At 38.4% G+C, this 25,379-nt stretch overlaps 1 protein-coding gene across 2 annotated transcripts in view; it reads left to right on the top strand.

The window, feature by feature from the left end:
• CDKAL1 (CDK5 regulatory subunit associated protein 1 like 1) overlaps positions 1-25,379 on the top strand; it is a 707,863-nt gene that overhangs the window by 599,086 nt on the left and 83,398 nt on the right. Inside the window, exon 14 of one of the 2 annotated variants that reach the window (XM_078001348.1) lies at positions 14,942-16,542. The exons of the other annotated variant lie outside the window; for it this stretch is intronic. Coding sequence (XP_077857474.1) covers positions 14,942-15,097 — 156 coding nt within the window. The 3' untranslated portion in view covers positions 15,098-16,542. Of the gene's footprint in view, positions 1-14,941; positions 16,543-25,379 lie in introns of those variants that run through there. 2 annotated transcript variants of the gene reach the window in all.

Here is a 25,379-nt window from a genome sequence, read left to right as displayed (position 1 = left end):
TGCACTCAAGAATTGCAAAATACTTATCTAAACATAGGTGTGTGCGTGTGTTTTGTAATTTTCAGGGAATAGGTTGATAATGGAATAGTGCTTGTTAGCATATGTCTCTAACAGGGTTTCTTCTGGCCTCTCTGGCTTCCTCCTTCACATTTCTTTTCATTTGTGTCTCTCTGATGTTGCTGCTGCCCATTCACAATAGTGGTCTGTTCCTTGGTAGGCCGTGGCTGCTCAGATGCATCCCAGACATTACATGCAACAGACTCGGGGCATTTGCTTTTGAATGGTACCCCAGCCCCACTATATCCAGGACTGAATTCATCACTGTATTTATTACCTTGATGAGTATTACATCTCTCCAGCTACTGAGCCAAAACCAGAATGTCATCCTAGACTCTTCCCACTCCCTTTACCCACTACTTTTGATTGCTGTCATTTTCCCAGATCTACACCTGTAATTTATCTAGATTTGACCTCTTTCTCTTTGTGGCAATGGCAATGGCCACAAAGAGAATGAGGTCAAATCTAGATAAATTATAGGTTCACTTGGTGGCAGTTTTCTCCTGAATTTCCTCATCTCTCCCAAACTGATTTTCCTATTTCCATTCTCACTGACTTTTCCCAAAACCCAATCCATTCTCTCACTGCTTTGATGGGGATACTTATAAAATGCCATCCAGACTGTTGATCCCCTGTGTAAAATTCTTTTGTAGCCCTCAGTCAGTTGCAGGATACAGCCCCAGCATGATCCATAAGGCCCTTCCTGGCTAGTAGCTCCTTACCTTTTAGCTCATTTTCCATGCTTTCCCCAGTACGCTACACTCTCTCTGGTTTCGGTGTCTATGCATAAGTTGTTTTTTGTTTCTAGAAGCCACTGTTACTTCATTCATCTGTTTCATCTTTCCCAATATGATATAGTTTGGCTGTGTCCCCATCCAAAATCCCATCTTGAATTGTAATCCAATAATCCCCACGTGTCAAGGGAGAAGCCAGGTGGAGGTGATTAAATCATGGGGGCAATTTCCCCCATCCTGTTCTCATGATAGTGGGTTCTCATGAGATCTGATGGTTTTATAAGTGTTTGGTAGTTCCTCCTGCGTTCATTCTCCTTCCTAGCGGCATGTGAAGAAGGTGCCTTGCTTCTTCTTGCTTCTTCCCCTTTGTCTTCTGCCATGATTGTAAGTTCCCTGAGGCCTCCCCAGCCATGAGGAACTGTGAGTCAATTAAACTTATTTCCTTGGCCAGGCGCAGTGGCTCACGTCTGTAATCCCAGCACTTTGGGAGGCCGAGGCAGGCAGATCCCCTGAGGTTGGGAGTTCGAGACCAGCCTGACCAACATGGAGAAACCCTGTCTCTACTAATAATACAAAATTATCCAGGCATGGTGGTGCTTGCCTGTAATCCCAGCTACTCGGGAGGCTGAGGCAGGAGAATCACTTGAACCCGGGGGGCAGAGGTTGCAGTGAGCCAAGATTGCACCATTGCACGCCAGGCTGGGCAACAAGAGCGAAACTCCATCTCAAAAAAAAAAACACCAAAAACAAACCAAAAAAACCCCTCTTTCCTTTATAAATTGCCCAGCCTCAGGCAGTTCTTTATTGCAGTGTAAGAATAGACTAATACACCATTAGAAATCAGAGCTGGTGCTTCCTTCTAGGAGCTCTCCTGTCTTCCTCTACTCTCAGCTGCTTTGGGGAGTTAGGTGTCCCTTTCATGTGCTCCCACAATCTCTGTGCTTCCCCGACCTCATTGTGTGTCTCCCCTACATAACTGAAGTTTTTGAGGGCAGGGCTTGTGTTAACTAAAGTCTATATGCAGCTCTGGAGGACTAGTACAGTGGCTGACACATAACAGATGTTCAATAAAAGTTCATTTAGAGAAAGAGCATGATGTTTTCCAAGGTCAGAGTTTCTCATACACACAGGAAATTAAAAAGCATGTGTGGACAGCAGTGTTTCCACAGTATTTCCATATTTCATATTTAAAATCAATCTTTCTATTCCTAATTATGTTACATTTAAGTGAAATTAAGGGGAATGATTTACTAGCAGTCTGTTCTTTCCTCGTTAGTTATATAAAGAGAGTAAAGCTCTTTATAATGGAGCAATTCCCCCTCCATTCCAGAGATCCTCAAACTTGATGGCACATTAGAATCAGCGGGGGTGCTTTAAGATATACTATGCTTGGGTCCTACACACATACACAATGTGTGTGTTGTGTTGCTTCCAAATGTTCTGCAGAATAAGTTATGCTCATTGGCTTTGTTATCGTTACCCATTCCCATCTCAGCTGAGCACTCAACCTTGCTCCTTTTATGCATCTGCAGTCAGCTCATTTTCCCGCTTCTGGCTCCTCTGTAAACTTCACCACTTGCCTAAGTCCTCTTCCCTTTCCTTGGCTTGTACTGCAGCTCCTGCCCCTCATGAATCAGTTTCTATTTGTACTGATCAAATCGCAGACATGAGCTTGCCATTTTGAATTTCTAGTTTTACCTATATTTTGCTTAATCTGATAACCTGACACTTCCCTAAGGATATTAAGTAGCTTATTAGATATTTTATTTAGGACTATGTTATGAAGAACCCAACTCATGCTGGTTTCAACAAAGAGATCATTTATATTTATAATTTATTGGCTTCCTTAATTGAACTGTCAAGGTAGTTTTTGCATTAAGCAAGGCTTGATTCAGGACTCAAATGGTATCACCAGCAGCCCTTTCTTGGCTGTCTTTGATATATTGACTATTTTCAGGCTAACCTCCTTAGAGGTAGCAAAGTGGCTGCCCCAGCTCCACACCACACTCTTCGTACTTTCAAATACGAAGAAGAGAGATGGCATCTTTCCTGGAATAGCCAACCAAAGTTTCATCAAACCTGGTCGATTTGGATTATGTACATTTCTCAGAATTGGGCCAGGATATTAATGTGTTGATTGACTTAAGCCAATCAAGATTTTTACCCCAGGAGCTAAGGGTGCAACTAACCCAAGCATTGACTGAGATGTGAAGGATGAAGCAGTGGCGAATTCCCCTAGGAGTAAAGAATGAATATAGCAAGGGCAAATAGCAAATATTCACTGTATTTTATCTGTCAAAAATATTATCTGTCAAAAAGTGTTCCATCAACATTTGAGTAGTACATATTTAATTCAAAATGTCATACATGTCGATATAGAAGAATTGTTTGATTGAACCATGTTGGACCATGTTGAATTTCTAGTTAAGTGAATGCCAGAAAAAGGTATAATATGTTTTATTTTTATAAACAATGTAAGAAGGCCAGGCACAGTGGCTCACGCCTGTAATCCCAAATTGGGAGGCCGAGGTCAGCAGATCATTTGAGGTCAGGAGTTCAAGACCAGCCTGGCCAACGTGTTGAAACCCTGTCTCTACTAAAAATACAAAAATTAGCTGGGTTTGGTGGTGGGTGCCTGTAATCTCAGCTACTTGGGAGGCTGAGACAGGAGAATTGCTTGAACCCAGAAGGTGGAGGTTGCAGTGAGCCTAGATTGCACCACTGTACTCCAGCCTCGGCGATAGAGTAACAGTCCATCTCAGGAAAAAAAGGAAGGGAGGGAGGGAGGGAGGAAAGAACTTGTGTCATTGAATTTATGAATTTAAGCTTTTTTGCAAATATTAAAACTTACTTTACTAAATATTAGAATGGTACAGTAGAGTCTGAAGACTGACTTCAAATTGATGCTTTGCCATTTAACTACCTGGATGACCCCGAATAAGTTATTTGTTTTCTTTGATCACTGGTTTTGTTTTCTGCTAGATGCAGATGTAACTAATACATCTCAAAGTTTGTGAGTATCAAATGAGATAATGTGTTAAAGCATAAACAGATGGTCCCTGACTTACAATGGTCCAACTTACAAGCTTTCTTTTGACTTTACGATTGTGGGAAAGCAATACATGTTCAGTGGAAACTGTATTTGGAGTGTTAATATGACCATTCTGTTTTTACCTTCAGTATACAATTCAATAAATTACATGAGATATTTAACACTTTACTGTAGTATAGGCAGTAAAGTGCCCAACTGGGCTAACAAAAGTGTTCTGAGCATGTTTAAGGTAGGCTAGGCTAGACTACAGTGTTCAGTAGGTTAGGTATATTAAATGCATTTTCGACTTAAAATATTTTCAGCTTACGAATGGGTTTGTCAGGATGTAACCACATCACAAGTTGAGAAGCATCTGTAATGAAAAGTCAGAGTTAATTGTTATATTCAATTTTCCTACCTCATTGGATTGACTTTACCTGGCCAAAGAAAATATCGTCATAGTTTAAATATAATTCTATTTTACTAGCACACTGCCTTTATTACTTAAAACGTCTTTTGTTTTCACGTTTTATTTTGGCTAAAGAAGCCTCAGAGTGGCCTATATTAGAAATATGTAACAAGATATTTTAGGATAAAATAAGAAGAGGTGTGCTGTTCACTCACAAAATCCGAGTCACTGCCACAATTAAGAATAAAAGCTCGGGCTTCTGGGAAGCAAAGGCAAAAAGACAAACACAGCTAAATGCACAGCTCTCATTTTGTAATAGCAGAAAGTATATCATTCAAGAGGAATGACAACTTTGCTTAGGGCAAATCTCTAAATAGAATATATTCCATCAATCTTTCTGTTAAGGGGTGTTGAACAGCATAATGGACCATTGTACCATAAAACTTAAAGGACCCAATAAGATTTGAAACTATTTTGGACAGTTTTCAATGGAGGTGCAGTCTATCCTGGGTTTGAATCTGCCGTTCATTCACTGTACAACACTGGTAATTTATTTAGCTTCTCTGAGGCTCAGCCTTTTTGTCTCTAAAATGGGAATAAAAAAAAATAGTACCTCCCCAATGGGGTTATTATGAGGATTAAACAAGAGAATGTAGTTGAAGAGATTGGCACAGTGCTCTGAATGCACTAAGTACTTAATAAATGTTGGTTGTTAAATAAGAATTATAAATTCTATCCATAAATATTTATTACTGTAACTAGATATCTGAAAAAAAATATTAGCAGTGAGATAATTTTACTGTGATTAAAGAAAGCATGTGGTTGAATACTGAAAAATATGGTCCTTCAACTAGATAAAAAGAAACCTAACCAGCTGGAAATCTAAAGGAGAAAAATGAAAATATTGTTCTGGTTCTCTCTATGAGCCAATTAAAATTTTCTGTTATTTTTTAAAACAAGTCCATTTTGGACTAGAACTGAAAGTCTCCAACCTACTGTGAGTAGAAAAAGAGCCTATGGTAAGAAGGCTCAAAAAGCTAACTGACATATGTGAATCCAGGATAGACCTCATAACTTACAGTTTCCCAACAGTTCCTGCACCTTAGAATTCTGCTTCGATGTGTGTAGACTCAATAACATGTTGTAGGCAAGTTGATGTGTTCCAGCCATCCACTTATATAAACACTATTGTCTTATAGGAGACTATACATTCTGACTCCAGTTTACCAAAAAAAAAAAAAAAGAAAGAAAGAAAGAAAAAAACGGAGTAATTGTACTAACTCTAGATATAATGCAAAATAAGAATACCTAGAGTATTTCACATACTAATGTCTTGATGGTAGATAGCTTTTTAAGTTGGTCCCTTAAATAATCCAAGTAACAGAATATTTGGAATTATTAAATGTTAGCACTGAAAGGAGTTAGGAATTTGTAAGGGTCAGCTTAATACAGTCCCCCCCCCCTTTTTTTTTATTTTCTTTTTAATTTAGGTATGAAAACGAAGGCCCACATGCAATTGGCTAGTTAATAATAAAATGAAACCTTGAAATTATATTTGCTTACTCCTAGTCTGATACGTCTTTCACCTCACCACAGGGTGTTTGTTTTTTGTTGTTGTTCGTTTTGGGGGTTTTTTTGGTCATTATTTGTTTTTGTTTCTAGCTATTGTTGACTTTTAATATTTGCATTTCACAGGACAAGAACACCCTTTTTTTCCAAGTATTCTGTGATTGAGAACTCTAGTACACTCTATCTTTTAGCAAGTTGGAACTAACTTTTTTTCTTTTCTTTTTTTTTTTTTTTTTTGAGATGTAGTTTTGCTCGTGTTGCCCAGGCTAGAATGCAATGGCGCAATCTCAGTTCACTGCAACCTCTGCCTCCTGGGTTCGAGCGATTCTCCTGCTTCAGCCTCCCGAGTAGCTGGGATAATAGGCACCCGCCACCACGCCCAGCTAATTTTTCTACTTTTAGTAGGGACGGGGTTTCACCATGTTGGCCAGGCTGGTCTCGAACTCCTGACCTCAGGTGATCCACTTGCCTTGGTCTCCCAAAGTGCTGGGATTACAGGCGTGAGCCACCGAGCCCGGCCTGGACCTAACATTTTTATAAACCCCTGATTTGCTCAACTAAATGTGAACTTCCAGGTTAGTTGGCTTTGATTGGAGACCCCCATACAGATGGCAGGGGAAGTTATAGTGGTACAATATCACACAACTACTCACCTGGAGTTCTGTAGACCTACTTGAGTTTGTATAAAAGACAGCTTCTTTGGCTTGACCTTTTTACTTGTCTACTGGTGGAAAGCCACAGTAGACACGGTCTCAAAGAACTGCCACCACCCTGGTCCCAAGGCCGACCTCTCCACAGCCATCGCTCAAAGCGTACAGTGGCTAGGGTTGAGGCAGCAAGGTGTTGAGAAGAGGGTATGGCAGAAATTACCAATGCCAGGACTAAAAGGACCTGCCAGCTAGTGGTGAATTTGGATTTCCTCTTTCGTCAGCAATACTGTAAGTCCTCTTATCCCCCAGTTTTCTGCACCAGCTCCCAGGATGCAATTAAAAGGAAAGTGATCCCAAAAGCTGCTTCCAGGACAGGGCTTACGATATACCAAAGTTCAAAAAATAATTACAAAACAGATTCAGTGTAAATGGCAATATCATGTATATATCTGCACTTCTGAATTGTCTACCTTTTATATAGTATGATTTGCATAATAAGACATAAAAGGAGTAAGTGCTACTTTTTTTCAAAAAGGCTATGACTGGGCCAGAGAAAATTTGGATGACTGCATTGTTCAAAATCTGGTTGGCTCTGATAGATATAGTTGTAGATATAGATATAAATATATTTTTTAACCATGTCTTCTGGTTTAAATATAAACACTGAATTTTAGAAATCCCGGTTTATGATAGGTACTGCCTTTTAGGGTGTTTGTCTCCATTACATCTAGTTCTAAAAAGATACGTAGTTCTCTATCAGTTTAATTTCAGTTTTCTTGTTAGGCCATTTTGGCGATCATCCCCTACATAGTGTAATGACAACTACTTTTATATCATGTGTCTTCATTACTTTGGTGTGGTCTGTATTGTTATGTATATAACAGAAAAGTCACCATAAACAAGTTAAAAGCAATTTGATGCAAACTGCCTATTATCCAAGTTTTGCTAGCAGTGAAACAGAGATACATTTCATGAGAGAGGATTACTGAGAAGACAGCTGTCATTTAACATTCCTAACACTGGGAAGAACCATAAAGCTAGATGGCTACTCTAAAATGTTATTGATCAGTTCAGAGCGTTCAGTTAATTATGTTAAGTTTTCATTGATTTGAAGTAGTTTCAGGGGAGACCTCTGCATTAGTGAAATGTTTCCATTTTAAAAATATTTTTTAAAGGAATATAGTTTATTTCTTTCAAGTAATCACACAAATTTAGTATTCCAAAGAACCTACTTTGTGATTATTTAAATGAATAGATAAGAAATATTTTCTAAGGCATCAATAAGACTTTAAAATGAAAACATCATTGTTTAACCACAGAAAAAAATTGTAACCTATCTGGTAATTAAAGCAATACAAATTTAAATTTCAATAAAGTGTTATTTTCACCTATAAAATGACTAAAATGTTTGAATGGAGAATACTGAGAGCTGGATAAGCGTGTGAATTTTAGAAAGAGGCTAACAGTTCATGTCATTTAGCTCAGCAAATCAGCTTCTGGAAATGTATTTTGAGGAAATAATCTCAAAGACAGAAAGATCTCTTTGCACAAAAATGTTCACTGCATTATTATCAATAATAGAAGAAAAAACTTAAATATCCATCATTAAGGAAATTAATTATATAAGTAAATCACAGTGTACACGTGCAGTAGATTAATACCCAGCTGATAAATGTGATTTACGCAGAATTTATAACAGTGTGGAAAACACTCCTTATTAGGAGGAAAAAAATAGTAACAATTTTGTATAAGTTAGGAAGTCAGCCCTATTTTGGAACTACATATTAATGAAGATGGAAGGAGATGCTGAAATTTTAAAAATCTCTTAAGCTCAGCCATTTTACTTAAGGTCTTATTTATGCTAATATGTAGTCATTCCTTTTTATTATTATTGCTTATACAAAAGTAAAAGTAAGCTGTTCTCTTTCCAGATTATCTCACATGCCAAGTTATGAGGGTGATAATAACATTTTTATCTTAAAGCAGAAATATCTTTAGATAACACATTTAAGTTTTCCAAATAATTTCACTTCATTATCCTTTTTTATTTGTGTTTTTCAATGTATTATTTGTGTATCTCATGATTTTGCTGCGTTACTCTTCTGGAAGAAATTATATTTCCTGGTAATTTCTCCTTGCTTGCACATCTGTCTACCCCCCACAAAACTCCACAAAACTGGAATTCTGAGATGGTATTTAGTAGCTGTTAGGAAGTCGAACCTATATATTTGTTTTAATTTTTTTTTTCAGAGGTTCTACAGAGCATGGGGATTATTTAACAGTTTTTAAGCACACACGATCCATTTACAAAGACAAAGCACCTTGTGTTTCTGTAGTTATTTTTATGTAAAGCTATTAAAGGAACAGGAAACATCTTTCGGCAGCCTTTCTCCCTACAACTGCCCCCAAAAATAGTCATTAGTATTAAACATAACAGAGACTAAAATTGTTTTCCATAGATCCTTGGAGAAAGGCTGCAAAGTAACACTAAAGCATTTGGGGTTATTTATAATAAAGCCTGTGCAAAAGAAACAAGATGCCAATTCACGTGTCAGGCAGACAGTGGCAGCTGCTTTGTTACTATGTGGCACTGTCCCATCCTAAATCAAGTGGGAAATGGGTACTGTTTGACAGATACTGTCATCAGTACAAACATTATTAAAGTAATTAAAAAGCTTCTTCTTTTTTCTAATCTTAGGGACAGGCTGTTGGTTTGTTCGGGCTTTCCCAGCCCTGGTGCTCAGGACTCCATGCATATTCCTACACCAGATTTTTGATCTAGCCAAGCCTGAGCTACGGTTTTTTTATCCCAGTGGGACAGTGTAGCTATGTTCTTGGCGTTTTCTGCCTATTACCAGTTAGGGTCTGTGAACAGAATCTCCATTTGTGAGAACCTCATTGTGGATAGCACGCAGTGGTCTTTTCATTTTGATTGATGGTTCTGGTTCTGCACCATCTGGCTTCTGATAGGCTGCATTAATCATATCCTGAACTAAGAAAGTGTAGACATGTCTGCTTAATATGTACCCATACATAATGTAGCATTAGTTATTCATTCAGCTTGCAAAACAGTCATAATGTATGCAAGGTCTTTATATAGTAAAACATAAATATTAATATGTGACCCATTAATGCTGTTTTTACTTGTACTAACCTCCCACTAGTACATTTGTTTATGAAGATTGAATAATTAAGAGAAAGAAGGCCATGTGCACATTTACATGAACACATATAGTTTTGCTAATGTCTCCTATAAATTTAGAGTGATGTATGTCTGAAATACTTATTTGCTCATATTTACTTTATATATATATATATCTTTAATTGCCTCTTGAAATACAGGTTAAGTGCAGGCTGCAATACAGATTAATTTTTTCTCATGTGAACTGCTTGCATCAAATGTAGGTCATCCATTTGCCGGGGTCATGGGGGCGTATGTGGCTGTGCTCTTTTGTGCTGCCTCTGGCTGGGCCCACTCTGTCCCCTGCTGTGTGATAATGTCAAGAAAAAAAGAGGGGCCAGCAGAGGCCAGATAGGAATTCAGAAGTCAAAGAAAGTTTGCTCCAGATTTAGGACTATCATACTTATCGGTAGCTCAAATTCCGTTTTAGAAATTTGCTAGGACCTTTTCCATTTAAGAGAGATTTAGTGTGCATTAATCATAATCCTTTCAGTACCTAGAGAAGGGAGGGGAAGGGGATTTAAATTCTCCTGGGAAGTTACCTTGTACAAAATTGCTGGAGCATATTTCTTGAGATAGCAAATTAAAACCATAACTTCATAAAACACATTTTATGTTTTATTAATTATGTTTTGTCATAACAACACTGTATTCCTATGTGGTTACATCTTCTTGTATGTGCCCCAAATTCAAAGCATGTGTTTTAATGAATTATACTATTGCAGAATAAGTGAAGATTAATGCTCGCCTGCTGCAGAATACAAAACACAATCCATGCTGTAACAGTAATCAATCATCGAATAATGCATGGGAAACAAGGCAAATCGTCATAGTTTTTGTTGAGAAATAAGTAAACTACAGCTTCTGCTTAAAAGGTGATTGCAGTGAGGTTTAGTCACATAAGCTCTATGAGCAATACCAACAGAAATTGTATAAAATGTAATGCAGGGATCCAAAATGACATCTTAAGAGTTTCAAATACTAAGGTAACACCATGTAGAAAGCTGGAAAAAATAATTTCAGAAAATTAGGACTTCAATGTCCAGCTCCCCCCTCTCTTATTTTAAAACTACTTTTAACTGTTTTTTCCAATAGTTTAGATCCTGTTACTGCTTAACTTCTTCTATTAAGTGCTTTTTAAAAATAGGCCCACCCCTAAGAACACTGCATTGACAAACCAAACTAGAGAGTAGGAAATGTTATATATAAATAGTCTATGACCATGAGCTACTGATGTAGTTCTAGGAATTTGCGAAGAGTGCTAATTTTGCTCGGAGAAGGCAGAGTTTGTGTCTTGACTTTGCCTCCAAACTAGCTGAATGATCTTAAAAACAGGTTTATACTGACTGGCCTATTTCCAGATTAACCCTCATTTTAAGATATAATAGCTGAGTGAGCTTTTTGTCTTAAAAAAAATAATGTTTAATAACCTCAAGCCTGGTTTCTTATCTTGAAATGGAAGATCATCCCTGCCCTTAGTTTTAGTTGTTTGTGAGGGCCACATGAGATAATGCATGTGTTATAAACTTTTAAGTACTATAAAAATATATGTACTGTCATTTTTATTGATTAAACTTTCCTGGATTTCATCTGCTGCATTCATGAGAGTATGCACGATGATACATTCTCCTCCCATGTCACAGTAAATTTTAAGAACCAATAAAATGATGAATACATGTGTTTCCTGGTGCCTGAATTTCTCTTCTGTAAGTTCCCTCTAGAGTTTACAGGAGAGGTTAAAAACTGCTTTTCCCCTGTAAGGGACCATATGCTAGTTCACTACATAATTACAGCATAATTTAATTTTCTTCTTCCAGCAACATAGAAACTATTGAACTGTGCTTCTTTAAAATTAAGGGCTTTCATCCGGAAGCTGGGACAGGACTGAAAGGGAAGGTATTTTAAACCAAACCATTTCATTCGCTCAGGAAGGCAGTGCCAGAAAGACAGCTTTCAAGAGGCCAGTCCTCCGCTCCTCCATTGGAGAACGGGTGCCGTCCAGGAGGGGGGCATGAACAGATGGATAAGTTAGAGAACCTGACAGCTTTCCTCTCCCTCCCCGAGTCGTCAGTAGACTTTGATTCGAAATGTAATAAACTCCCAGAATGCCAAATAAACCTCTTACAAGTATATAAATACCAAAACACAAGGGATTTTCTTATTTGTAACATTTTAATGAATCTTAATGTTTTTGCATTATCATGAATATATCAGTGTTTACATTGGTATTGCCTCTTCTTCATATTACCAGCTTGTCCGAAGGACAACCAGGTTATGTATAGTTCTCCAACTCAGGGAAATCACTATAGGCCATGTTTTCTGTTTACTTAGACTTTAAGTGAAGTTAGGTGTCCTCTGTATGCTTGTACCTAGTGTCATAGCACAGGATTTATATGCATGTAAACAATGTGTTTGTAATAGGACTCAATAGTCTTTATATATAGTTTTTTAAAACATTCACTTATTGTCACTATATGCAAGACATTGAAAATACAAACAATAAGATTCTGTGTGGTCCCATGTGTTGACACACTCTCAGGCTGGTGGGGAGGATGGAGATGAACAGCTAATTTTAATTCTAAGATTCATATGTAATGCCATTACTACCACTAGTAGTAATTACTGTATTATTAGTAGTAGTGTTAACAGCAAAGCATAAATGTGTTTTAAAGGAACCTTGTAATAAAAGTTTAACTGAAGGTCATTCGAAACTTTGAAAGCACAAATTATTCACTGCTAGATTCATGCTTGAAAGTGGTTGTGGGGACCATGACTCATTAATTATTTCATTCAAATAAATCTATTGCTCTTTCCCCTAAGAACTAAAAATGTGTACTTCTTTTTTTCTAAGATCAATATTTAGAGGTTTCTCTAAACTGTTGTGGTTCTTGTGTCAACTTCCCAAGAACACGATGGTCCCAAGGTACCTTTTTGAGTTTCATATTTGCCTTAAATTGTAACCAAGAAAACCAAGTGGATACCCATCCAAATAACTGTCCAGTGCTTTTTCCTTCATAGCACTGAACTCGTATGTGTCATTTCTTTGGATGCCTTCTCAAATCATAAAGGTAACACGGAGGAATTACTTCCTAGCTGTCTCTCCTATACTGCAATAATTATTGCCCTCTGCTCTTCCCAAAGGCCTCCAAGATTACTGACAGCCCTGACCAATGTCTACCATTGCCATCCCCTTGCCCCCACCCCTTACTAAAGTGTCCCACCCCATACCCTTGAATACAGATTAGAATCAAAGCAGTAACTATTGGGAGGAGAAGGGGGTTGGGATGGTCATGCATTATGCAGAGTTTGTCAGCATTAATGTGAGCAAAAGGTCACCAAGACTCATCAGATTCACAATGGAGAAAGAACATCATTCTCTGCTTTTAGAAATTCCTTATTTTATAGTTTACCTAGTATGCTGCAATTATTTAATTTCGAGTTAAAGATACTGTTCTTGGTGAAAAACCTATTTATTTTTAATCGTAGTTGATTAACCTGTATATTCCTAGTTGTGAGTTATTTCAGTTATTTACAGTTTGTACTTGACCGTCACAGCCAAATGCAGATTTATCATATAAAGGAAGGAATTATTCTCCTTAATTTGTTTTCTTTTTCACAGCCTGTTATGGTTTTTAAAAGGAGTTAAGGCATGAAAAAGCCCTGAAACAATAGGCTAAAGTCATCCTCTGAATATGTGAGATATTTTATCGTTTCAGAGAATCTTTATAATTTAGGGATGTTTTAAGAAATAAAACACGTATAGAATGGAAATTTTTTTCTTTTTTAAAACAATCATTTCATTAGGTTTCTTTATTAAAGAGCCTATTCACAGGGTAAAATGACAGCATGATAGCTGTTTAAGCTCATTGTTTTCAGATGGCAGAAACACAGACTAATAAAAGGAAAAGCCTCTAATATAGTTAATATAACCAAATGTTAGAGGAGGTAGGAAGATGCTTGTCAGAATCAAATAACTTACAAGCCACGGTGTCCATATTTTTCCCAGGAGTGAAAAGCCTTAATATCACAGCTATTCAATTTTCCATTCCACAAACATCCATTGTTTATAAACATTTCTAAACCAACTCTCTGTGTAGCATACACATATGCCTTGTGCTCAAAGACAGTTTCCCCTTGTTCCTTTTAGTCTCTTTTCAGCTGTATTCTTGCTGTTTTATTCATCTTCCCCCTTTTCCCTTTCACATTAACAATGTAATTCACTTTCATATGTATTCCTAGAGTTGTATTTTTGTTTCAAATGATGATTGCATCCCTCAACCCCAAAATGTCTGGGTAAATAGTTTATGGCCATCTGTATTCTGTCATGCAAAAGAAGATGGTTCTTCCAAATAAATTCAGTGACTCAGCCATAATCACCAACGTACGTGTGTGTGTGTGTGTGTGTGTGTGTGTGTGTGTGTGCTGGGGGGAACTATCATTTTATAATTTCAACTTCAGGCAACGACAACCCAGAGCTTTTTAAATGCCCATCCTTTCACAAACATAATTTTATTTCTAACATTTTTGTAATCCAAATGTGCTAAAACATCTAGGCAGTATGCTGTGTATCAGAAAGAGTGCGTGCTTTGCAGCCAAGTGAACCTGGCTTGGAAAATGCTTTCTCTCATTGACTAGCTGTGAAACTTTGGGCACGTTTCCTAATCTATCTGACCCTCACATTTGTCATCTGTGAAACAGGGAAAATAGTATCTACTCTGTGAGAAATAAAACTCTGAAAACCACTGATTCATAGTCAGTACTCATCAAATCTCTCGCCTATTTCCTTTCCCTTTCTTCTAAATAATTTCTTGGATAATATGTTCAGTAGTCTAGACACTTGGAAATGCTGAATTATTAAATATTTTCATGTTTCGTTTCTCACATCTTTCAATGGCAACTGAAAAAAAAAACATTACCATAAGACACAAGCACCTGGACACTTATAAGCATGGATTAACTCAGTCAAGCCCATTTATATACATGGGGTCAAAGTCAGGTCCCACCCCAGAGAACATTGTGAAGTCAAGTCTGCCTCCTCCGGCAGTGAGCTTCTCCTTTCCCCCTCTGTGTGCCCTTCTTGCTGCTTATGGACTCGGCGACCTCGCACTGTCTCCAGTCATCCAGTCAAGCCTGCTTTCAAGAGAGAATGTGAGAAGCACGTCCATTACGAGATATACATTATTGAAAAGGGTCAATAGGAGAATCTCCCTGGCTATTTTCATTTTAACAGAAGAGATGGGATTTAAGCCAAAGTATTAGCTACTAATTGTTGATTCTCATGTGTTAGTGAACCTTTCTGTTTTCCAACAGACTTTCTGGAACATGTCAATTATGGAGTCCCTGAAAATTGCTTTTAATTGGCTCTTTCGCCTTAAGTGGCTACTTTTGATGACTTCTGACCCACCAAAGAGATCCACAAATCACTGGAAACTGTTCCCTTCTGGCAGAGGCCCATTTCACTTGTGACCAAGTCGTCCGGTAAAATGCACAATGTCATCAAGGAAGGGAATTGGAAACAGAACAGAGGATGTTACTTACAGCAGAACTACTAGCTATGGTTATTCCTGGTCATCAACATGTCCCAAGAAAGACTTAAAGAGCAAGAAAAGGTAGAGGAAAATAACTTCTACCTTCAGTGCAAAATCAGTTTTACTGTGCCTTTCCTTTCCTTTTTTTTTCCTTGAAACAGGGTCTCGCTCTCTCACTCAGGCTAGAGTGCAGTAGTGTGAACATGGCTCAGTGCAGCCTCAACCTCCCAGGTTCAAACAATCCTCCCACCTCAGCCTTTCGAGTAGCTAGGACTACAGGCACGCAACACCATGTAACTAATTTTTAATTTTTTGTAGAGATGGGGTCTCACTCTGTTGCCCAGGCTTGTCTCAAACTCCTGGGCTCAAGCGATCCTCCTACCTCAGTCCCCCAAAGTGCTGGGATTACAAATGTAAACCACTGCTCCCACCCTACTGTGCCTTTCTTTAAAGTCTTTACTTTTAGAAAATATCTGAAAGCAAATGAAAATCTTGTTAATAATGAAGACAATGTATTACAAGCAAAAATATCTTTTTTCCACTCAGGTAAATTACAAGGGTATTTTCTTCACAATCCCTAATAAGGGAAAGACTGCAAAAACGCACAGATAATTGTTGATAATCTCAGCTTTCTGCTGACTTTTTGCTTCTTTCTTTGTTGTACTGTTCTGATAGAGGATTTGGGTAGATACGGAAGATCAAGGAGAAGTAATATAGAGGAATTCACTTAATTGCTAAATGCTCCCATGAAACATATGAATGATACACTGTCCAACACTGGATTATATACTGCCTTGTGTGCTCACTTAATTATATCTTAGCAACTATACTGTACATTTCTCAGGGGAAAGGACGATGTCTTATGTCTTTGAACATCCTTAAAGGAACCTAGGCTAGTAGTTGACATTGAATAGTTTCTAAGTAAATTCTTGCCAACTGGAATTGTATTTATGGTAAAGCTACTTGCAAATTACTTGCATTGAGACCAAATGCAAACACTAGAGGAGCCAGACGTGGTTTTCTTTGGACACACCTTGGATGTGGCTGATGTCCTCCCCACCTGCCTTGGGCATACCTTTATGATAAAACTTTAATTCAGTCAAACTAGTATCACTGCACGTTTTTAAGAGACTTGTCCACTTTCTGACCAAATTATCTATCTACCGGAGGTTCTCAGTCAGGGTTGGTGTCACTCTATCAAGGGGGTATATGGAAATAGGGAGGGGTTGGTTGTTGCTAGTGGTACTACTGGCATTACGCTCCTAGGGGCCGGAGATGCTAAACATCCTAAATGTTGCACAGCACAGTCTGTCACAGCAAAGCATTGTTGTGCTCACAGTATCACTAGCACTCAGCATTAAAATACACTGGATTCCTTAAAAACTTGTCCTGCTTACTAAATGTATTAGTCTGTTTTCATGCTGCTGATAAAGACATACCTGAGACTGGGAACAAAAAGAGGTTTAATTGGACTTACAGTTCCACATGGCTGGGGAGGCCTCCGAATCATGGCGGGAGGCAAAAGGCACTTCTTACATGGCAGCGCCCGGAGAAAATGAGGAGAGAAGCAAAAACGGAAACCCCTGATAAACCCATCAGATCTCATGAGACTTATTCACTATCTCGAGAATAGCATGGGAAAGACCAGCACGGGACCCATTACCTCCCCCTGGGTCCCTCCCACAACACATGGGAATTCTGGGAGTTACAGTTCAAGTTGAGATTTGAATGGGGACACAGCCAAACCATATCACTACACAAGCCTTATATTTTACCACTCCCCCCTTGCACGCTATATTTAATCCTTACTGAGCTACTTCGTTCTGGATCATGCCAAGCTCTGTCTACTTCTACATCTTTGCAGATTTTATTTCTTAGGCTCCTGACCTACTTTCTCTTCTAGCAAATGTTTTTTCATCCTTCAGGACTCAGCCCAGGCACCTCCACGAAACCTTTGCTTCTCACAAACCCAGCCTGGAATATCTGGAATAAGCACTCTGTGCTTCCCTCTGCCGTGACATTTGTCCCAGTGAATTGTGGTTATTTATTTTCATGTCCTCCCACTAGACTAAAAGCTACTTAAGAATAAGGTGTATGTCCTAGCAATTCACTCAGTGCCTGACACATAGTGGGTACTTAATAATTTTTGAATGGATGACTCAATCAGTGACATTGTCAGACAGGAATTAGTTCATTTGACAGACATTCACTGTGTATTCCTCATAACTTTATGCCAAGGAAGAGTCTTGGCATGAAGCAACACTGGCATTACAGATGGGGAAGAAACCTTAGGAGTGAGGTAGGAAGAAGGGGTAGAGAAATTATCCACATAAGAGGGTTAGCTCAGGCTTTATTCGCTCAGTAGCCCTTAAGACTGTGAGTGGGATATGGTAGTAGGAGGGACCCAGCCAACACTGTTCAAAGTTTGGAGCTTGGACCCAGCCAGTCCACAAACATATTGACCCAAAATGAGGTAACTACGGAAGTTGGAGTAAGCATTTAGAAATTTGACAGAATAATTTTGTGTCTCTTAAATCTTATACTGAAAACTTTGGTGCTTGTCTTTAATGCCATTTTTTCTAGTCATTAATATTTATCATATCTTATAAATCAGTTGGTTCCTGGTGGATCTGAAATTTTTCTTTCCAAAAAAAAGAAGGAAGGAAAAACATTTAAATAGCTGGTCCTCAGTACTGTGCACCAGACTGGTCTAGGTGTTCCCAGCAGTGACTCTGTTTTGTACCAGATTCCAAGTTAGATGCCAAAGAATCAGAAACTTGCTGCCAGTTCTTTCCTTGCTTTTCTCCCCTCCTGGCAAGAGGATGGCTTACTTGAGATAGAGGCAAGCAGGTAGGACAGGGTCCTCTCTGAGTGACTAGCATTCTAGGTAAGGCAATAATACTTAGCCAGAGCTGCCATATGAAGAAAAAAAAAAAAATCTGCTCATCTGGATCAAGCCAGTCTGGCAGGAGACTGGGACACCATAGAATCTGGGGTGCCCAGTTTTTACCCAAACAGCAGAATTTATGGTACTAAGTCTAGCACCTACCTCCTGGTGGACTGGTGACCGCCAGTGTACCCTCCATTCTGATGATGATGAGCTCAAGAACTAAATGAGACTGGCTGGATTCATAGGCTAAGGACCCTCATTGGCAGCAACTCAGCAGGTTATGGGAGGCAGTGGCCGACGTGTCTAGAATAAGAGGAGCATAGTGCCAGGTATTATGAAGATTCAGACATGAGCAGTGTTGTTGACAATTTGAACCAAAAGCGTGGACCAAAGTACAAATAGAATGCTTTAGGAGAAAAAGAGAAATACAAAATGTAATACTGCAACCTTAAAGAGTAAATATGAACTAGTTTGTGTGCCAATTCAAGCAAGGCAACGTTACTTTTACAATTATTGGAAGAAGTTGAAGATGGTAATGGTAGTGGTACATTTATTGACTGTAAAGTAAGAAACAGTATGACCCTCATAAAGATTGTTTATGTGTAGCAGGGTTGAAGTGCCATGTGATAAAACTCGTAAGCTTTACTTACAAGAGTTCTAACTAGTGTAGAAAAAAATCCTGCCAGACAGTGTGTCTGCTTTGTTTGGAATAGAAGCATAAATATCTAATTTGCCTTGTTACAGAGAAGAATGCATGATCTATGCAGCATGTAGCCAAATAATCATTCTATCAGGCTCAAAATGTAGGGAACATAGTTAATTTGCTGCTTTGCCCTAATCCTTATTCTCAGATGGTGAAACAAAAATCTCTACATTTGTACTTCATTTAGTCATATTTCACCTCTTAGAAGCTAAAAACACAATTTTGCCAGAAGATCAAAAATAAAAGCAGCCAATAGCATAAGTCAGGATACCCTAAATTAGGAAAGTTAGAAATACACACAGTAACAAATCTTTAAAAGTTTGTTTTTCTCTGAGCATTTCTCTAGTCTGTGGTTTTTTTTTTCTTTTCCATTTAAGTGTTGTGTCATGAAAGCAAGTGTGTCTGTAATGATGAACATGTCTCAGGAGTGTAGGGCAGGACTCTATAAACCTTTAATACTAGCATTTCACCACAAAAGTTCCTTTGTTAATTTTTCTGTTGAAGAAAAATGGGGGTGACTAGCAGCCTTAGACAAAAGCTTAGTTTTTGTTTTCAAGCAAAATTGACTTGATGTGGTGTAGGTTAGAAACTGATATTTTATTTTTTTAATTTGTCAGGCTTTTATTTTTTAGGTGGTGCCTTGCCCATATTAGATGTTTCAGTTTCCTAGTGTATTTGTAACACCCAAAAGCAAATGAATTTTTATGAAACCATAAAAATAATCAACTATACACTGTTATATAGAATGTTCATGTGCAGCATAATTGTTTAATGCTGTTTTCTTTCCACATTAAGTCAGCCTGAAAGGTTATTGATTGTCACCAACACTGTTTCTTAATGCCAGAATTCTCAAGACCTGTGTCTCAAGGGACCCTAGTCAGGAGGGTAATTGTGTATGTTGCTGCTCTCTGTTGAATACCCGGTGACAGCCTGTCTGGATCGACTCAGGTTGTAGAATGGTGCATTTCACGATGCTGAGTAGCCTGCCATTCTGGTGTAAAGTGGGAGTAGCCCCTCATTTATGGCTAAGGGAAGAGAGAGTTGGATGGTGAAAAACAGCACAATTTTAGTAGGTACGTTATATTCAGAAAAGACTGAGATACTATTCCATGCGAAGTTTTAAATTTTGCCTTAATTTATAGATATGTGCCCAAATCATCGTGTTAGTTACTTTCATTTGTGTAGTACTTTCTACAAAGCACTTTACCTATGAATTATCTCACCACCTAGCCAAATAACTCTCAAACAAGTTATTTGACTTATTTGATCCTCAGTTTTCTGATCTGTGAAAGTGACATAAAATTACACAGCGTCCTATTAGCCAGCCTCACAGAATTGTGAAGGTCAAATGCAATAGAGCTTAGAGATGCAACTGTTGTTTTCCCTGCAACAGAGTAAAGTCACATAAGTGAACAACTGTTCTTAAAGCAACTATTGAATGCTAAGTACTGTGCTGTGGTCAGCGGAGTCCAGTTTCATATACTGGGAATGGATTCTGGCATTCCTGTGACATTTTATACTGAATCACCTGTTTGTTCTTAAAAACTGAAGATGAGGCCAGGCATGGTGGCTCACGCATGTAATCCTAGCACTTTGGAGGCCAAAGTGGGCAGATTGCTTGAGACCATGAGTTAGAGATCAGCCTAGGCAACATGGTGAAACCCCATCTCTACAAAAAAATATCCAAAAAAAAAAAATTAGCTTGGTGTGGTGGCATGTACTTATAGTCCCAGCTACCTGGGAGACTCAGGTAGGAGGATCACCTGAGCCCAGGAGGTTGAGGCTGCAGTGAGCCATGATCATCATGCCATTGCACTCCAGCCTGGGTGACACAGTGAGACTGAGCTTGTCTCCAAAAAGAAAACACAAACAAACAGAAAAACCAGAAACGAAAAAGATGAGACCAGGCAAATTGAGTGTGGGGTGAGGAGGGAGATAAGGGATGTGCCCTAGCTTTACATCTTTTCTAAGATTTTCTGTTTGAAGTATTCTTATTTGCTATAAATCTGAGATTTACACAAAGTGATTTCAACCTCATGACGTGTCCAAAATAAGTTCTCGCTTGCTAGGCTTGAGCCCTAGGTGGTCATGTCCCGCTAGGCTGCCTAGAGCCTTCAGGATTATAATGTCTTACACATGTTTCTAGGAGGGCTGCAGAGCTGGGTGGCATGGAGCTCATTTGCATGCACTTGATTCACAGCCTCTATTTCCAGGCAGTCACATTTTCCTTCTCAGAACAATGTCCTAACTGTTGGAAGTGTGCAAATTTTCATGTTTGTTCTCAATGATGAAGAGCAGAAAGTCTATAAAAATGTTAAATTATGGTAATAAAGTAAATGTCTTCATTTACTGAACTGATCTTTCCACATTTAGAATAAATATCTCCTTTGTAGTAACTGCTTAGAAAAATTCCAAAAGCTTTGTGACATTGTTATGAGAGAAGATTTTTTTCCCCTCCTCTTGTGAAACTGGTTAGCAACATCTCAGAAAACTAGAATTCTCTAGTAACCCCTAGGTCAAGTGCCCATCTTCACACACATCTCTTTTATTCCACCTCACTTATGAAGGAGCAGCTTATTCTTAATTCCTGGCTGCTTTTAGGGGACCAAGTTAATCTCAACAAAGAATGGTAAATCAGATTTGCAATCTGTGATGTTAGGGAATAGAGTGATATCAAGTAATTAGAAAGAATCATACAGATCACCTTAACCACTTGACAGCCCAAAGAAGCAAAGTCTCTGTCTAAAATTACATGGCTGCCAATCTGGATAATGTAGCAGGATCCCATCTCTACAAAATATCAAAAATTCACTGGACCTGGTGGCACTTGTAGTCCCAGCTACTCAGGAGGCAGACATGGCAGTATCACTTGAACCCAAGAGTTCAAGGCTGCAGCAAACTATGATCACACCACGGCATTCACCCTGGGCTACAGAGTGAGATCCTGCCACAAAATAAAATAAAATTTACAGCTGGGCGCGGTGGCTCATGCCTGTAATCCCAGCACTTTGGGAGGCCAAGACGGGTGGATCACGAGGTCAGGAGATCGAGACCATCCTGGCTAACACAGTGAAACCCCGTCTCTACTAAAAATATAAAAAATTAGCCGGGTGTGGTGGCGGACAGCTGTAGTCCCAGCTACTCAGGAGGCTGAGGCAGGAGAACGGCGTGAACCCAGGAGGCGGAGCTTGCAGTGAGCCGAGATAGTGCCACTGCACTCCAGCCTGGGCGACAGAGCAAGACTCCGCCTAAAACAATAAAAAATAAAAAAATAAATAAAATTACATGGCTGGTTTATTGCTGATTCTATAGTTCAGTACTGTTGACACTAGGCAGCACAAAGAGTGGTATATCCTAAAGGTTCTAGTGGACTAGAATGTAACATTTTTTAATAAAATAAATGCGTCTGAAAACTGGCTTGGAGATTGTACCCTTCTAAACTGCTAATATCCAATGTTACATCTTTCTTCTCTCCTTAGTGGGTCTGGACTGCATGCACTACAGTTACCCGGTAAAATAAAACATCGTCAAATACTGCATTGAGTATCAGGGACCAGGCATTTGTCTGAGCTCCAACACATGCTTTCTGGGTCTTGGATTTTTCCCTGCTCTTAAATTGGAAAGATTAATTTAATCATTAAATTAGATGGCTGACATGAACAACTAATATCTTCATGGAGTACCATTCTTCCATAAAAATTGCCCCAAAAAAATCACAGTCCATGTCCCAGAGCCCAGGAGGAAAGGGTGTTTTTTATTTCTGACCCTAACCTTTCCAATCTGTCCTTCAAATTCAGATAGGTTCGGCTCAAAATAAAGGTGAAAAGAGCCAATTGGACCTTAAGGTTAAACATTGGAGAGAGGAGGAAAACATGTAGAATCATTTTGACAGCCTCTAGTGTTATTTGTAGGATAGACTGGTCCCTCTAAGATACTCTTGAATTTACCTTTCTATCCAGTATTTCTTCGGTTCTGTAATCAAAATAAACCTTCTGTTTTCCCCTACAGTTTTCCTGTCTGATTCAGATCCAAATCTACATTTTTGGAAGCCTGCACATATCCATGGTCCATCAGCAATAATGTTTATGGATGCCATGACCAAAGGCTTCTTCAGCAAGCACAGGCAGGGGATTGATTGGTTGGGCGGAAGTCAATACCTAGAACCTACAGTCCAACAGGTAGTCGCTTGCTGTGCAAGCATCACCAAATCCAGGCAAGGACCAATTCAAGTTTTTAACACATAAGGTCATTTTTTTCCCCAATGTTTCTGGATAAATAGAAAAGATAATTTTATTTAGTATAAAGAATGCTCAACCAGATAAAAACCTGGAAAGCTTGAGTCCACAACTTTATTAGTATGTTGCTTTTTCTTTTAATAAATGGTTTTAATCTTTGATCATCCAAAACGTAACACCCGAGTAACTAAGTTCCTTGTGAGATTGGCAAATAGAGTATGATAGGGGTAATGGGGCCATTCTGGACTCCATGGGAGATCAGACCATCACACAAAGGCTTAGAGGTGGAAATAATAAGAATAACAAACGCTAACTTGTAGCTCTGTGTCCATTGTCCATTGTTAATTCACAAGAGCCTTGATCATGATTGAAGCTGAGCTTCCTGGTTAGTGCCCTGCAACCAAGACCACCCTCTCTTTTTGAGTCCTGTGGGATCCTGACTTGACTTTGACTTGAGAAGAAGCTAATTATGGGTTGATTTCTGGAAAGAATGATTAATAATCACTTCCATTTGGCAAAATAATATCTGTGGAGGCAACATTGGTGTTTTTCCTACCTTATGAAGCAACATGAGGAAGAAGGAAAAAATCATGTATAATCTTTTGCAACAAGCTATAAAATGATGTATTTTGTCTTTAATTAAACAAAAGCATTTTTATTCACAGAATGTTATAATCATATTGCTAATACAGCTTAATACTTACTTTTTAACTAATTCATTTTCTCATTTGTGGCAATCTAGAAAGGTTTATTAAATCTAATGACTGTTTTAGGATTAAGTAGGGGGAAAGCATGTTCTAATTACAGGGATGGATAAAAGCAAACTAATTAACCAAAAACATGTATTTCCTTCCTCATAGATGTCTGGTCAGCCATGTCTGAGATGAACTTGGGTTACCTAGCTCCTGAGTTTTTTAATCATGTTTTTAGATTGCATTTTTTACACCATCTGTACCATTAACATGACTGTAATTTCTGTCACAGTTGGAAGCTTCAGTTAATAAATGTTTTGTTTCAGAGGGGGATGGGAAGGCAGACAGGAAGGTGGGAGTGTTTATGAATGAACCAAAAGGGAAGGGATTGTGTCTTAACTGAGGAGCCATGAAGTAAAAATCCTGGACTTCTAGAACCGTGAATTTGGGGTTGTCCTTTTCTGCCACACCTTATAAATATTCTTAAGTAATCCTTCTAAAAAATCCAACCTAGTAGAAAGTATTAATCACCAGCTAGTCAAAAAATCTAAATAACCTAATTCATAGACAACAGAATATATACAGAAGAATGTGTGGTTGTTTTATGAAATTCAGAAGGATTTATTTCTTAGTGTTGTGTATATCCTGAACAAAGCACAGAATTACAGTATTATAGTTGAGAGTTCCAAATAAATAGATTTTTTTTCCTATTTTTTGAATTACAGATTTTTCTGAATTTATTTTTCTTTTTATACTAGTAACTACTGCTGCAGGCTTTTAAAAACCACTGATTATGTTTTCAAAGTTGAAGAAAATGATTAGTTTTAAATGATCTGTAATTTCAAAGAGTGATAGTATATTGATTACAAAGTCCATAGAAATAAATAATAAAATTTTGTTGCAGGGGAGAGGTAATAGGCAAGACACAAGGCAAACTATAGACTAATTCACCAAAAGTAAGTACACATACTTTTCAATTTTAAAAGATTACCATTCATGACTAAAAAAGAATAAACTATATGAAGTGAAGACTACATTTTTAGTTAAAAGTCTTATTATCCTAGGATGAAGTTTTGCATCTTGTAGCATAAGGGGCATTAGCTTTAGTATTATAAAGGAGATATCAGGATATATTGTGTGCCTGCTGAGTGCTTAGGGATACAAATCGTTAAGATAGGGGCCTACCTCAAGGAGCTTACTGTCAGTAAACATTTGGAGGTTTGGAGGACAAAGAGTTACAGTAGAATAGGAAATGTAATTTACTTCAAAAAAAAAAAAAAAAAGGTTTTTTTTGAGACAGTGTCTCACTCTCTTGCCCAGGCTGGAGTGCAGTGGCACAATCTTGGCTCACCACAACTTCCGCCTCCCAGGTTCAAGCTGTTCTCCTGCCTCAGCCTCCCAAGTAGCTGGGATTACAGGCACACCCCACCACCATGCCCAGCTAATTTTTTTGTATGTTTTAGTAGAGATGGGGTTTCGTCATGTTGGCCAGGCTGGTGTCAAACTCCTGACCTCAAGTAATTCGCCCGCCTCGGCCTCCCAAAGTGCTGGGATTACAGGCATGAACCACCATACCTGGCCCCAAAAAACATTTTTAAATGATAATTTATATAATAAAATTACTTCAGTGATAGACAATGTAGAAATAGCACTTTACCTATCTGGTTGCAATAATTTGTAGGTAGTGGTCTTGCAGCATT

This window comes from Macaca mulatta, chromosome 4 (assembly GCF_049350105.2).
Source record: "Macaca mulatta isolate MMU2019108-1 chromosome 4, T2T-MMU8v2.0, whole genome shotgun sequence".
NCBI classification, from domain to species: domain Eukaryota; kingdom Metazoa; phylum Chordata; class Mammalia; order Primates; family Cercopithecidae; genus Macaca; species Macaca mulatta.
This window is presented reverse-complemented; position numbering and strand designations above follow the sequence as displayed.